The 15,280-nt window shown below is 40.1% G+C and overlaps 1 protein-coding gene across 2 annotated transcripts in view; it reads left to right on the top strand.

Moving 5' to 3' along the window:
* LOC128876568 (mannosyl-oligosaccharide 1,2-alpha-mannosidase IA) overlaps positions 1-15,180 on the top strand; it is a 540,141-nt gene extending 524,961 nt beyond the window's left edge. For both annotated transcript variants that reach the window (XM_054123042.1, XM_054123043.1), the window contains 5 exons: positions 1,534-1,747; positions 5,544-5,768; positions 6,401-6,606; positions 6,957-7,151; positions 8,775-15,180. In XM_054123042.1, the coding sequence (XP_053979017.1) occupies positions 1,534-1,747; positions 5,544-5,768; positions 6,401-6,606; positions 6,957-7,151; positions 8,775-8,897 (963 nt within the window). In that variant the 3' untranslated portion in view covers positions 8,898-15,180. The remainder of the gene's footprint in view (positions 1-1,533; positions 1,748-5,543; positions 5,769-6,400; positions 6,607-6,956; positions 7,152-8,774) is intronic.
* Positions 15,181-15,280: the final 100 nt, after the last annotated feature.

Genomic DNA, 15,280 nt, shown 5'->3' with positions numbered 1-15,280 from the left:
TTTAATTGTATTCCTCCTGACAAGATATGCGATGGGGAAACACGCGGAACTTGAGTCACTTTCGATAAAACCCCTGAAAGAATTCACAGACGTCAATATTAGTAGATACAGTCAATCCCATAAATATTCGTACCCTCTATATCTGTTGATGAAGTTTGACTAAATTAAATAATAGTTTTGATATTACCAAATGAATTTCTCATTGTAAATATGTATATGAATTGATATAACCCTTTTGTTAATATAGAAAACTAATAAAAAAAAAAAATAACGATTATGTATCAACGTGTAAAGACGAGAAAATGTTCGATTACGAACATTTACCTTTAACTTTTCGATATATTTTCGGCATCCACCGTTTGTTCCCCACTCTCTCCATCCATTCTTATGTTTTTCCATTCCTCTGTCGTCCCATATTCGCGTTTTCTCGTCTCCCCATTCGCACTTCCCATAATTGTCTTCACCATTGTTCATCGTTTCCGTGAATCACTCTTCTTTCCAGTGATATTTGCCCACCATTTCGCGAGTCCTCGACTTCAAGCGAACTTTTTTTCCCCGTCGCCTTTTTCGTTTGATTTCACTCTTCCCACGCTTTGTTTCGCCGTTCGCGCGTTTCGTTTCCCAGTCGAGCGACGCGACTACTGTGTCTGCTTCGACAGCTCTTTTCGTCTCCCCTAGCTGTAACGTTGCGAAAACTGCGAGCTCCGCTCGAAGACTCGAACCGAACGAATGGAAAATCCAGCTGGAAAACGTTTTACTTCTCGCGTTCGGGAGCCGCGCCGGACGAGTTTACACTTCCACGGTACATTAAATAAACGCCGAGATTAAATTTGCTGTCTTTCGTATCAACGTACCTCGCGGCGATTTATTCGAGCTGAAATCGCTAGAAATCTTTCTGTATTACATTTTATACTTACTGAAAAGCGTCTTCGGAGATGTCTTAAAATTATATTTCTTTGTCGCGAATGGAGGTGATCATTCAATTAATTATAATCAATCCTAGTTTATATAAATTTCATCAGGAAATTTGTAATCAAAAGATCGCATTGAAATCATGAATTCTATATAAAAAGAAGCTTTCATCCAATTTTCTTTTAGATACTACCATCTAATATTGGAAAGAAAAATTAAATATATCTAAAACATTGATAAACAGTGAAAATAACTGAAATCTACGATTCGAAACGTTTGAAATAAATTAATGTTGGCATTCGAGACCGCAAAGTCTCCGTCCCTTTCTAGAATTCCAAGCTCGCTTTCCACGAGTCCCGGTAAAATTCAATTTAATTTCTCTCTCAGGGACCGAGAATAGTCGTTATTATCTATACTGTAACGTTGTAATTTCACGACAACGGTTAATATTTGTCTTGCAAACAGTGGTCAGAGTGAGTTCGTTTCGCAAGGAGAAAATCGGCCATAATGTAAACACCGTCTTTGTTATTTCATTTAATTGGTTCCCGTTCGATTCGATCGCGCCTCAATGGAAACTTCCTCGTCGATTAATCGAAACGAAATTTCCCTCGAATTGTCCAGGTTAGTAAGAATTATGGATGGGCGAGCAGCGGGTGCAGCATACTATCCGAAATTGGCACGATGCATTTAGAATTCACCTACCTCAGCGACATCACTGGCAATCCTGTCTTCAAGAGCAGGGTCGAGAACGTCAGGAAAGTGTTGAAGAACCTAGAGAAACCGAAAGGACTCTATCCGAATTATATTCATCCTAGGACTGGAAAATGGGGACAACGTGAGTAACTGAAACACTCAAAAATAATTTATTATCCCGATGAGTATTTCACAATAAAAAGTAAGACCACCATCTATGTCATTCCGTTTAAAAACAAATGCTTGAGAAAAGTAGGAATCGTGTCAATCATACTTGGTGCAAGTATATAGTTCAAGTAGCACACAAGAGAGGAACTTGCAATGGAAATTGATTTCAAAGGAAAACGCTTGTTTATAATACAATTGTCTCCGCACTTCGCGCGCTTCCAGGACTCCAAGACTTGTGATTCGAAGTAGTTTGAGCTCCTCCGTTGGGAGATTCAATTTTCACGCATCCTTTTAAACGAGTTTGACTCTCTTTGATTCTCGCGTGCCTCAACCTCATCCCGGAGCTTCTCGTTTCGTTTCGCGAACCTCTTACCAAGTACCACTCGCATTTCAATTTCTGTTCCTCCCAGTTCACACGTCTCGATTTCAATATTCCCGGCCACACGTACGAAAAAGTAACGAACACAACGACGACGATCAATTTCAAAGAGGGCCGCGCGAATCGATTTGCTTTCTGCAAACTGGCCACGCCAATTTCAATTACAGCCGATCAGTTTGCCTTTTTAAAAAAAATTGTAACAACCGAAACTAATTATTCTCTCGCGTCTGATACAGCTGACACGGCTCCATACATTTCGACTGGGCTCGATAAAAACCTGTCTGTCGAAAAACCATGAGGTGTTTGGGAATTTTTTGCGAGGAAATTATACATGGGAATAATTCTAGATTTTTACATAAAATTTCAGGGTACATTTTTATAACTGCACTTGCTATTTTACGTTTTTGTTTAATTTTTTTCATTTTGGGCCTGTTTTGACTTTTCTTCCTTGTTGGCAAGATTGCACTTCGCATGAAGTCAGCAATTTTGAACAAATTCTTATTCAGTGATAGTCTGTCGAGTCTTCTAAATGGGATAGATATTGTATGACGTTCTTTGAACAGTATAAAATAGAATTTTAATAGAAGCAGTAATATTTAACAACGAGACCTAAAAGAAATATTTTCTCTTCTCTTGGTCGCTGTCATTGCAATTTAAATTCGAGTATCGGTTTGAGAACATCTCCCAATCAATTGAATATGATATCATAAACTTCTTCTCGCTCTTTCCCCTGCATTCTTTTCTATTCCATCCCGGCGTGTACACAAATTACACGCTTTTTCTTAATACCACGACGTTTAACGAATACGAGAGCAACGAAAGATCATTCATCCAGCGAGCGACCGTCAAAAGTGCAAATAAACGAAAAGGAGGGGTAGAAAATTAACGCGCTCATTATCAGTGAGAAACATCGACCCTGGCGAGGCGAAAGGGACGAGCGAGGAGAGAGGTCCGATGTAAATGCGGCTGGTGGCTTTATTACTGTAATTTCGTTTAATAAATCTTCTCGCGCCCGGAGAATTTCGGGGTAAAATAGATTTTTAATCCGACGGCCATCAATTATATCGCTGAAATAGTTTCGACGCGACCACGGAGGGGTCAGAGGAAACGGCGCTGCTCCTGTTTCGCTTCTTCTCGGCTTCCTTTTGTGCTTCCGTCGCCTGCCGCGGAGACGCCATTGCCGAGATCTCTTTGCGCGATCCCGAATAACGCATTTATCATGGCCAGCATCCCCTCGGGTGCTAAATTCTCTTCTTCTCTCGTTGTTCCGCCGACTTCGTGCACCTCCCGTGTTTTCCCGTTGCGCGTATGACGATCCCTTCCCACCACCTCCCTCCCTCGCCCTCGCTCACCTCCAGAATATTTATCATCCTCCTCGGAACCCACCAACCATCCGTCCTTCTCGCGCGCTCGTCCGTTTTCGTTTCTTTGCGGACCGCGGTCGACCGTCAAGCCTCGAGTCTTCTGAAATTTATGGTTCCATTGAAGTCCGTCGAGTTATAGCTGCTGCGGGTTCCACGGGCGAACGAACTCCGCCGCGAATCCTTCGGCGAACTAATTAAAGGGGGGGCGGCCGCCAGGCGTCGTCGGAGCTTTCTTCGGTGAAAAAAATATAGGGACAATTTTGTTTACCTGGATGAGAGAGCTTCAGGTGCATGAAAGCTGGCTATGGAGGACTTTTAGGGGAAATTTGGAACACTGGGATTTAATCAGGCTTCGGAGGGATAGCAAAATATGTATATGTAGGATAGAGAAAAAGCTCCTGGGGATATCAACAGTTGTTGATCCTTTCAGATCTAAATTATTTCTCTTCTCGTACTAATGTAATTTACTTTTGGAGGGCTTAACTTGGACTAAAATTAGTATGGAAAAAATTAAACAAAAAATCCTAATAGTGTAGTTTACGAGAAAAACTGGTGTTTCTTCATGTGCAAAAATAAGGACATTCGCCCTAAACGATAGTGTTGGTAATTTTTCAATTTTGTGCCCTCGATGAAATGTCCTGTCATAAAATCAGAAAATCTGGACTGCATATTAATATTTGAAACATACCAAGTTGTATGAAAAAATATAACCACCCTCTCTAGTTCCAAGAAAAGAGATCGTGAAATTTCTATTATCCTTTATCAAATATAAACAAAATTTCTGACGCGAATACCGCTTACATCTTACCATAATTATAATCTTACAACGTCAACAGTGAACGCCAGTGTTAATTAAAAAGTATGCAATTAAGGGTACTTAAACTTAGAGTCAACGTTCGCAAACGAAGTAACTTTTTACTTAATCTCTGGAGGCTCTCCAGCTGGCGAAGTCCCGTGGGCTGTATCTCCCAAAGCTCGTACCTTAATTCGGTCCTGGCGAAGGATGCTTCGTTACGACAACGAGCAACGAAATGGTCGCCCACTCGGGGTACCTGAGCGACCCTGCGGTTCTTCAGGAAACGCGAAAGACAGCCCGGGTTGTGATTCGTCGCGGATTATCGGAGGTTTTTGTACCCAGAAGAGGGCTACTCCGACAACTCGTCTGAGAGCCAGCAGGACAAAGGGAAAAGAGCTCGAGCAGTTTTACTCTCGCAACTTTTCCAACTCCCTCTCTCTCTCTACTGGAAAGCGTCGAGTACTTTCCTTTCTCCTCTTTCCACGATGCTCGTAGGTAAAATGAAGTCCAACGCTAGAAAATGGTGCGATTACTGATCTATGAGGGAGAGAAAGCAAAATAAATTCTATTTAGCATCCTAATTAGAGGTGTAGGGTTGTGAACGTTTTCGATACACAGGGTATCAAGATATATTCTTTGGGGGGGGGGGGGGGGCCATGTGATAGTGCTTTTCAAGACGAACTCATTGACCCTTAATGTATTTACCCGATTTTTATTAGTTTCCAAAATAGAATGCTTCGAAATTTACTGATTTTCAGTGGAAAAGTCTGAGTTTGAGTGACCAGTCATAAAAGCGGTCCTACGCGGTCACTCAAACTCAGACTTTTCCACTGAAAATCAGTAAGTTTCGAAGCATTCTATCTTGAAAGCTAATAAAAATTGGGTAGATACATTAAGGGTCAATGAATTCGTCTTGAAAAGCACTATCGCATGATCCTCCCAAAAACATATAGTTCCACTTAAAAAACGAAACTTCACTACCATATCTTTTAAATTAATAATATAAAAAAAATTTCGTTTAAGCCATAATATAGAGGCCCTTATATCCTGCAATTTGCATGTAAATTTCTTTTTGTTAATAGTACCTAATGGGAGACTGAAGTTTAGCATCTTCTTGAAATAAAACTCCACTTTTAACTTTAAGCCCTAATACCGCTTCGTCTATACCACGTTAAGAGATCGATTGGGCCGCAGCAATTGGTTAAAGAAACTGTTTCCTCTTCGATTACAGATCACATGTCGCTGGGAGGACTCGGCGACAGCTTTTACGAGTACCTGCTGAAAGCTTGGATTCAGTCTGGCAAAGAGGACGTCGAGGCACGTCAGATGTACGACGAAGCGATCGCGGCGATAGATCAACACATGATTCAGACGTCACCTGGCAAACTCCTCTACGTGTCCGATCTGAAGTACGACAGGCTGGACCATAAAATGGGTCATCTGGCGTGTTTCGCTGGTGAGTTTCAACTGAAATCCACTCACTCTTCTACGCAGCAGTCCTCATTCGCTGGTATTCCCGTGAAATCTCTTTTATTGCGCGGTGTTTTATTGCCAGCGAGATTACTTCAAACTGCGTTATCCGAGTAGATACTTCGAATCAAGGGAAGGAAAATTTTCTTTATAATTTGTTTCTTTATGGGGAGGAATAACTGGATCGGAATTGAAGTTAGTGTTTTTGTTTTAATTTTTTTTTTTTTATTACAATTTCCTTACGTACGTAAGAAATCCACATTTAAGTAGAGAAAATTTAAAATATTCCAGACTAGTTGAGATCGTTGTAATGAATAGAGATTTTTTCTATAATATACTCAAATTTCAAGTCGACAATTCTCCAGCAAGTATTACATTCTGCTACTCGAGTTAATATGCGAAACGTACCCTTGAGTTTTATGGAAAAATGTAATCACCCCCTTAGTACAATCTTTTCCCATCTTTCTGGAAAAGTTATTATATTTTCGCTATAAAATTTCTGCAGATTTTTGTTAAATATAAAAGCAATCTTAAAGGGTGATTTAATATATAAATGACACTAATGAGTTTCAACTTCTTACTGGTTCTGAATCGTCGGGAATGTTTTTCTTTTTCCAGGCGGGATGTTCGCACTGGGCGCCAAAACTATGGAAAACGAAATGTCTGAAAGATACATGTCTATAGCCGCCGGTTTGACTAACACATGCCACGAATCCTACGATCGAAGTTTCACCAAACTGGGCCCTGAAGCTTTCCACTTCATCGAGGGCAACGAAGCGAAGAGCTTGAAGAACGGCGAGAAATACTACATCCTCCGACCGGAAGTAAGTGTCTCCACCGTTTAAAAAATTAAACATCTCACATGAAAATCGAGACGTTCGTTATACATAACCAGTAAATACGTATAAAATAAGCAATGCAACAAATCGAAATGTAAGATGAAGGAAATTCAACGTAGTCATGAGCGAAATATGCGTAAATGTATAAATAACCATTGAAAAATATTGTCCTGAATCAACCAAACTAGAAAACGTTTTAATATTTATACCTGTTGTTTCCTCGTCCCAGAAATACTTGCTAAATTATTCAATCCGAACTTTTCTCACGTCACTCGGAGAGCAAGCGCCAGAGGTTACTCGCCAAATTTACGTGGAGTAAAATATTTACCTTTCAGACGTTTGAATCGTACTTCGTGATGTGGCGACTGACAAAGGACCCGAAATACCGCGAGTGGGGTTGGGAGGCGGTCCAAGCGTTGGAGAAATACTGTCGCGTTCCAGGAGGCTTCACCGGACTCCACAACGTTTACGTGATTGATCCCCCACAGGACGACGTTCAGCAAAGCTACTTCTTCGCCGAGACTCTCAAGGTACAGTTCGCTGATCGTGCTATTAATTCATCTCAATATATTTTACTTTCAATTTCCCGCGATGGTTAAAGCAGGAACACCTGCTTTATGGTAACTGCTTAAAATTCTTCGTGTCAACAACTAATAGATGCTGTGACTATTGTTTCATTTTTATTTCCTGATCCATGTGTGCATTTGCTGTGGGAGGACACGTTTTAAGATCCTCTAATGATGACTATATGTGGCTGTGACTACATATAATTACATGTATGTTTTGTGTGTTTATATATGACTATACGTGACTACATGGCATTGTATGCGACTACATACGTGATTACTATAGTGACGACTATACGGTGACCATACATGTAACTATGCATTTCACTGTGGAACAGTGTCAAAACACCTGCACATTTTGCATATGTCCTGTACACATGCACTTATTCTACATACAAGTGGATTTACCCTGAACATCTGCCACACATTTCGCACGCAAGATTATAATTTCCACTTACACGGAAAGCATGTTCATTCACAGACATTCCCAATCCATCAACGACAACCTTTTTCTCTCGGAATTCCCTTTTAGGGAATTTTCGTTCGACCACCAACCGAGCGAACAAAACGTCACCGACATTTTTATCGTGCTTCGCGAAGTCAACGACGCTTAAGATCGCATCCACCTGAATGCGAAGCAACCTCGTTAACTTCCCTATGGAGAAACCGTGGTTTTTGTAACGCTCCGCGATGGGTAACGATTAAACCAATCGAGCGAACGTCGGCGGCCGCAAAATGGAACGCGAACGCGGACGGTCATTATCGTCCATAACGGCAAGTGTGTTAGGACGTTAATTCTCTTATTAGCGCGTAGTTGATTGCTATCCGAATCCCACGAGATCTTCCAGGAATCTCATTAAAACCGTCGCTTTTCCAAGATCGCCGAGATATTTTAAACGCTTCTAAGATCCTCAGGAATTACATCCCTCTAGTAACCAGGATAAATGGCTGCGGCCTGATGCCACATTGTTAGCGTGCTTATCTCTCGAGGAAAAGTCGATGTACTTGCGCGAATATTAATTTTAACGAGTCCCGATTATCTCATCTCAGTTTTTTTTTTACAATAAGAATTATTATCCGGTCTATGATTAAATTGTGTTCGTTTTCTTGGATATATTAGGTGTTGAAATTAATTGCGTACTACAGTAAATTATTATGGAAAAAAGAAACGTGTGTATTTTGTTTTAAATGTGTAGTGTGTTTTATTACTGTAGAGTTGGTACTTTAATATAATTTTAATTAGAATTGCAACGAATACAGGGGTGTAGCATTAATTTCTACTTCTAGCAAAACTTCAGAGATACTTTTGAAATTTTATTATGCGGACATTAGTCTATAATTTTTATTTATTAACACTAAAACTACCGCGATCAACACAGAACTTGAGAAAGAAGAAGCAAACTAATTCTTCGATTAAAATTCAAGTTCTATCATTAATAAATAGAAAGCACAACCCCTATATAACGAAACGAGTATTTTCCAACACAAAAATTTCTGAAGACACTGCTACTCCTACGAGAATTACCTTATTAATGAATAAACTGTTAACAAATAATGACTGAAATCGATCCTTTGGTCTGTTTCCAGTACCTCTACCTGCTGTTCAGCGACGACGACTTGATAAACTTGGACGACTGGGTGTTCAACTCCGAGGCCCACGTGCTCCCCATCAGAGGCAACCCTCTCTACCGGCCGTCCCCAACTTTATAATTCCTACAAAGCCTCATGGTTCGTTAAAGCAACGCGCGAAAGGAGATCGAACTCGAGAAACAGAAACAGGAGCAACCAAAAAAAAAAGAAAAAAAAATAGTCTGGCATAAACGAACAGATGGAAAGAAACGAAATAGGAATTGGGCACGTGGGAGGATACACGAGTGGCCACTCGAGGTCGAGAAGAGTCAGAAAACACACCGTCTACGGACCATAGAAGAACAATAGTGGAACAGCAACACGTGACAGATGGGAGAAGCGGAAACGAGAGCACGAGGACTCGTCTAGGAGCGTTGAACGATCGAGGCCGCGCAGTTGGCGCAGTTAAATAATTATTTTAGGTAAAACGAGGTAGTAGGAGGCGTGGGTAACGGGCGTTATGCGGCAAGGGAACATCGCGAACAGAGATATCGATGGGACTTCTCGCAAATGTTTGTTAATATTGTCCGAAAACCACGGTGTATTCGTTGGTGACACTTTTTTATTTCAAGGGAGGAATCACCCTTTACATCAGAGCCACTCTTTCTATTCGTTTCGTTGGCTGTATTCTTAATTTATAAATGATATCGAATTATGTATCAGATAAAAAAGGGTTTATTGTTCCTGGGAGCTAGAAGATGTAAACACAGAAAGAACAAAAATTAAATTTTCTAGTGGTTTCCAAGCCATCAGAAACGGGACAATTTTTATTTGGAACATGTTCGAATACATTCTATAATCTGAGAAGAATGGTGAATCTCTTCGAGGTGCGATATAACCAACTCGAAGACATTTGCCATAAGCATGCACGAAATAAATAAATGCGTGATGTAAGCCTGATACAAAACCTTCTGATTCTCACTCGAAATCGAAAAGCATCGCCAATGAGATAAAAGCACGATTATTAAATTGCTTAAATAAACGTTTGTGCGAATTTCCGTAAAAATTGGCGTCCAGACGCGATGTTCCTTTGTCAGCGACACACGCGTACGTTTGTAAATAGCGAAAAAAGAGCGCATGCGTGAGAATATATAAAATAGAGAAACCGGACGTACGAATACACGCGAGAATGGACTTGAATGGAGAGTGTGAACATTTACTCTTCGCCCCAAGCGCGGGTGCTTTTCGCCCATTTCTTTTTTCGCCTGCGACACGAAACGGTTCCACCCGGACAGAACCCATTCGGAGGGAATTAGAACGTTTGGTCAGATTTATCGGTGATTACGGCGTGTTTCTCTTTTTCTTCTTTCTTCCGTTCGAGCTCGAACAAAAAAAAAAAAAAATAACGATGAACCTCCCTTCGAAAGGAACGGAGAGACAAATTGTCGCGCGTGTAACGACAATGGTGAATAATGGTAGCAACAATCGGTCCTAGAGATATTCTGCGGAGAGCGCTTAGGTATGAACCATTCGTTATGGGAGTTGTGTGAGTCTATTAAAAGTAAAATGGAGTTTTTTACGAAAAGTGCAGTGCAGTAGGAACGCGATGCATTTGTCTGTGAAGTTGTTTTTCAAGTAATTGTGAGCCATATCACCCAATTGGCGGAGAAAGTGAGAAAAAGAATGTTACACCTCTAGACTTGATAGAAAAACATGAATCATGATTTCAAGAATTTTGATCGCAGTGATGGTAATAAAAAAAAAACATACGTATTTGAATGAATTAACAGTGAATCAAATATAGAAATTAAATAACAGTATATTGTTAATATTCTCCTGGCTGGAGAAATTTTACATATTTCCAAACAGAGATAATATGAGCTCACACCACTTCCTTAATGAACAACTCTGTGGCGTACAATGATAAAAAAGAAGTCCTCAAAAAAAAAAAAAAAAAAAAAATAGATTGGTCATTAGAGTTACTGGTCCGATGACTGATCGAAATTGTCAACCGTCGACACCGCCACTTTTCGAACTCAACCGAGACGGACCTGTCCGCGGCTTTTTCTAACATTTTCTACTTTTGAATAACAACACTGCGTCTCGACGATCTCGGTGGCAGAAATCGCCAGATCGGATCGATACGTCGCGCTCTGTGTTCAGCGCGACGAGTTACTTTTTTCTATTTAGCGACCAGGTAAACCAATAGAGTCGTGGAATTGTTCATTAGCGTCGACTCGCTTAGAATTGTTGAAATTAATTAATGTATCGTGAAGGGTGACTCTCTGTTGTCGATATTTGATCATGCGGAACGATGAGATTTATTATTTTTATTAATTATTAATACAAACTCTCAATTGTACAGGGTGGACTATTTAGGTAGAAACATTTTTAAACACCTTTCCCTAATATGTCTATGTACATGAAACAACGCGAGAGGTGTATTTTCATCTAAAATAAATAACTGCGATTACAGTCATAAAAACATCAATGGATAAAAATATCTTTCGCCCAAAAATCTTATTCGCATTCGACATAATTCATGATAGCGTTCAATCAAAAGTCAAGACAATCATAATTTTAATCATATTGAAACACCGTACCAATTTCTTTTAAATAAACTGAAAGATTTCAATGAACCAGACTGCAATAAAATAGCTACTTTCTGTACATCTATCTTTATAATTTCCTGAAACAAACATACGCAGACATTTGTAAACTGACCTGATAAATATCGGTATCAAGTGCAGTCAAAGGCTTGCTCAAGCTTGCGCCAAATCGTATCGATCGCTCGAGTCAGTCCTCGCTGTCGAATTAAATTTGATATTCCGATGCGTGTGTAACGAATCGAGTGTAAGGATAATAGCAATAACGCAGTTCATCGTGAGAAAATAGAGCAGAGACTTGCCCTTCGTGGAAGCCGATTCGCGATCACCGTTGCATCGATTCTCGCGTTCGAAGGGCCTTCCTGCGTGCAGTCCAAACTCAACTGGCCGTTCAAGGTCACCAGCGAGCGCTCCCCACCACGTTTCACTATCCCCACCACTCCATTTCTCTTCTCTGCGCATAGACTATGCATCTCTGCGCGTATCCCCTGCCACTGGAGCGGGGCGACAGTGCGCGTGACGTAAAAGTGGGGGTGGGTCGCGGTTTAAGCTCAAAAAACCGACTCATGCGAGCAGTTTCGACTGCACCACGGGTCTAGAAAGGCTTTCGACCTTCGAGCGGCCCGCTCTGTCCGCCATGGTAACGAAACTAACCCTTTGCACTCCGAGAATGAGTTGAGAAGGTGTTCTTTAACTTCTCACCTTTAATTATAATTTTATAAAATTCAAATATAATTATAACTTGATTTTATTCACCTATTTCGTTCGTAAGGTTGGTGTTATCATAAGTGAACGACACGTGAACGACAGTGTTTACAAACGATGGTTTGAAGTGTTTTAGTTCTTTTCGTGATGCGTGCATTTTGATATTTTTTATCTAAACTATACAGGATATATTTTTAAAGACTCGTGTTTCCATTAATTTTAAAGTAGCAGGCGAGGGTAAGCCCTTTATACTTTAATTATCGCCAGTACAATAAAAAATACCTAATCGTTATTATTAACAGTCTGAATTATAAATTTAATTTAATTTCTCGTTGAACAAATAGAAGCTTTCCTCAGCATCCGTATCCAAGCGAATAAATGCTGCGAATTCATATCTATTAACAATTTTTATTCGTCATTTGGCCTTTCAATGAAGTTCCGACCATCTCTGTTACATTTTCGCGGATTGCTAAGGGTTAACGCGCATCCTTTAATCAGAAGTTTCCCGTGCGAGTGTGCATGCCGAATATTTTCCGTTTTGCGTGTGCTGAACGAATGGGGCGAGCTGTGACTCGTGTCGACGAGGGGGGGAAAGCGAAAACAGCGCGAGCCAGTCGCGTCGTAGTTAGTAAACGACATTAGCAGCCGATAAACTAGCGTGTATATAAAGATTTAAAAGAAAAAAAGAAAGTCATATTCTATACGAGGTACGGAGGCGTAGAGAGCAGAGTTATAGCGGTACTGGTGTAATTGTATAGGCTTTGCAACGAACGCGCGCGAGAACAAGTGTGAGCAAGTGTGACCGCGTGTCTGTTGCGAGTGTGAGACGTTGTAAATTTGAGCGACAAACGCGCATTCGTCGGACATGATTCGTTTGAGTCTGATGCATATTTGCGAGGCTGCGCTCCATTGCGAGAAAGGATTTGTTCAAAGAAGATCAAGGGACAAAACGAGCGCTCTTAGTTCTCCGCCATTTGTTCCGTTCAGTAGCAAATACCGAATATAAATAATTGAAGCGTCTTAATTAAGGAGTTCTAGAAGAAATTTCAAATAATATGTGTGATTTTCATTAAACAATTAAAATAATTTAACTATAGAATTTGATCCCTGTTCTATGGAAGGTTTGTTCCTCGAATGTTGTATAAATTAATAATTCGTTCAGTAAAGTCGTGAAACTATAGTAAACAAGAGAAAATTTGAAAAGCTTATAATTATTCCATAATAAAAATTAAATCAATTTTCCTGGACTCGAATCACAAAAAACTATTTTTCCAAATTCCTCGAATCGGTGAATTCAATGCCAAACTCCATATTTCTGTCCCCGTATTTGGAAAGTAGATGTCCCTTTCGACGAAGTTCAATGCAACGACCTAAAACGCGATATCGAAAATAATATCGAAGAATAATAAGCGTCCGTGAATGATTTATTTGGAACTTGACGATCGTTTCTCGCAATGGCACGCAGCAAGCGAGGCGGGGAACGTCGAAGACGAGGATTTCCCGCGTCCATTTCCCAAACAATCAGTAAGCATCGTACTCGTCGATGATTAAGACGGCCAGAAAGTTACTTAATATATTATACATAATATACATCACCTCTTGCCTTTCGTTCCTCGATTTCCGAACGAAAACATCACTTTCGAGCGTTCATCTCGGAACAGAAGCAAGGCATAAACATACACACAGGAACATATGTATTTGCGTAAATCTTTTGTACTCGATGGGGAAACGAAGTACTTGGAACTCAGAAGCTTCGTTACGCGAAAAAATTCGCGAATCTCGATGAAAAATCCATCTTCTTCTTCTTCTCTCTTTTTTTTCCAAGCGCTTTGTTTATCCATCCACATAGTAGCAACTGTCGTTCGTTCGCAGGCGTTCACTGTTATTGACACGCTGAAGTGATTCCCTGAAAATCATTCGACTTCTAAATCTCAATCAAGCGTTGTCCTTCGGGAATTCGACTATCGAGTAACCGAAACTGGTGCCTGGATAGCGTTTCAAATTGTTTCCAACGTGACAGAGTTTGTCTATTTTTTTTCAATTCGAATGCGAAAATATATATCGTGATATTGTTTATCGTGAGATTTACGTCCGTGTAGTTATTCATCGCAGAACTTCTCATTTAAGAAAATCGTTCGTCCCAATGAAAAAATTGTGCACCGCTAGCAACTGCGTAGGAAATTATGATTTGCTGAAGAGAACAAGGGAACTTCCACGAATTTCATCGATGAGTGGTACTAATCGAGAATTTTGGGTGTAAAATGATGCTTTGGCAGGATTATAGCTTCTTCAGCTTGGAGGATTAGAGCCTTGAATATGTTGTTCAAGTTTTGTTAAAACATTTTTTTAATTTTTAATTAATTTAATAGTAAAACTATCATATCAAGATGAAGCCTACGGTAATTGCTAATCAACGAACCGATAGTGTTGATGAACAATAGTAAGCAACAATATCACTCCTTCTAAGCATTCAAGATGCCGTCATCAAGTTCTCTTTTGAAGATCCAGTCGAGTGTCACTTTCCGCAAAGTATTATTTTTACAAAGATAGTCTAATATGTTTTTATTAGTTTCGTTTGAACTCTGAAGAAGGTGCAATCCTGGCGAGATGTTCAAGTATCTTATTCAAAGCTCTCTATATCCTCGATTAGTGTCAACTAGGAAGAAACCAGTCGTGAAAGTCTGAAATATCTCAAATTTAACGAAACCGACGCAAAAGTCGATGTCAGTTAGTTAGCTCAGCGAGTCACGTCAACGGTTTAGTGTCTTTTAACATGTAAACACAACTTCGCTCGTTATTGAACGGCCAGCACCATCGTTACCCTCTTTTTCTTCGCGGACAAATCAGCGAACAAACGATTCGTTTTCTCTTCCGTTGAAATAGTTACACGTGTAAACAACGAACCTTAGACCGTTGTATGTGTAACAAAAGTAGCATCGACGACGATAACCAATGGTGATGGCGATGACATTGAGATTAGTTCGAACGGGGGCGACATGGATAGTAATAAAATGATAATTAGCGTATACATATATTTGTGAATAGATATTTAATAATTTATTGTTAACTAGAGTATTTTATTTGAAAGATTTCATTAAACGGGGTTTTGGGTACCAATAATATTATTTCTAACGCCGGAAGGGTAGATTGAGAGAGAGAGAGAGAGAGAGAGAGAGAGAGAGAGAGAGAGAGAGAGAGAGAGAGAGAGAGAGG

The sequence above is a fragment of the Hylaeus volcanicus genome, chromosome 5, assembly GCF_026283585.1.
Source record: "Hylaeus volcanicus isolate JK05 chromosome 5, UHH_iyHylVolc1.0_haploid, whole genome shotgun sequence".
Classification (NCBI taxonomy): Eukaryota; Metazoa; Arthropoda; class Insecta; order Hymenoptera; family Colletidae; genus Hylaeus; species Hylaeus volcanicus.
This window is presented reverse-complemented; position numbering and strand designations above follow the sequence as displayed.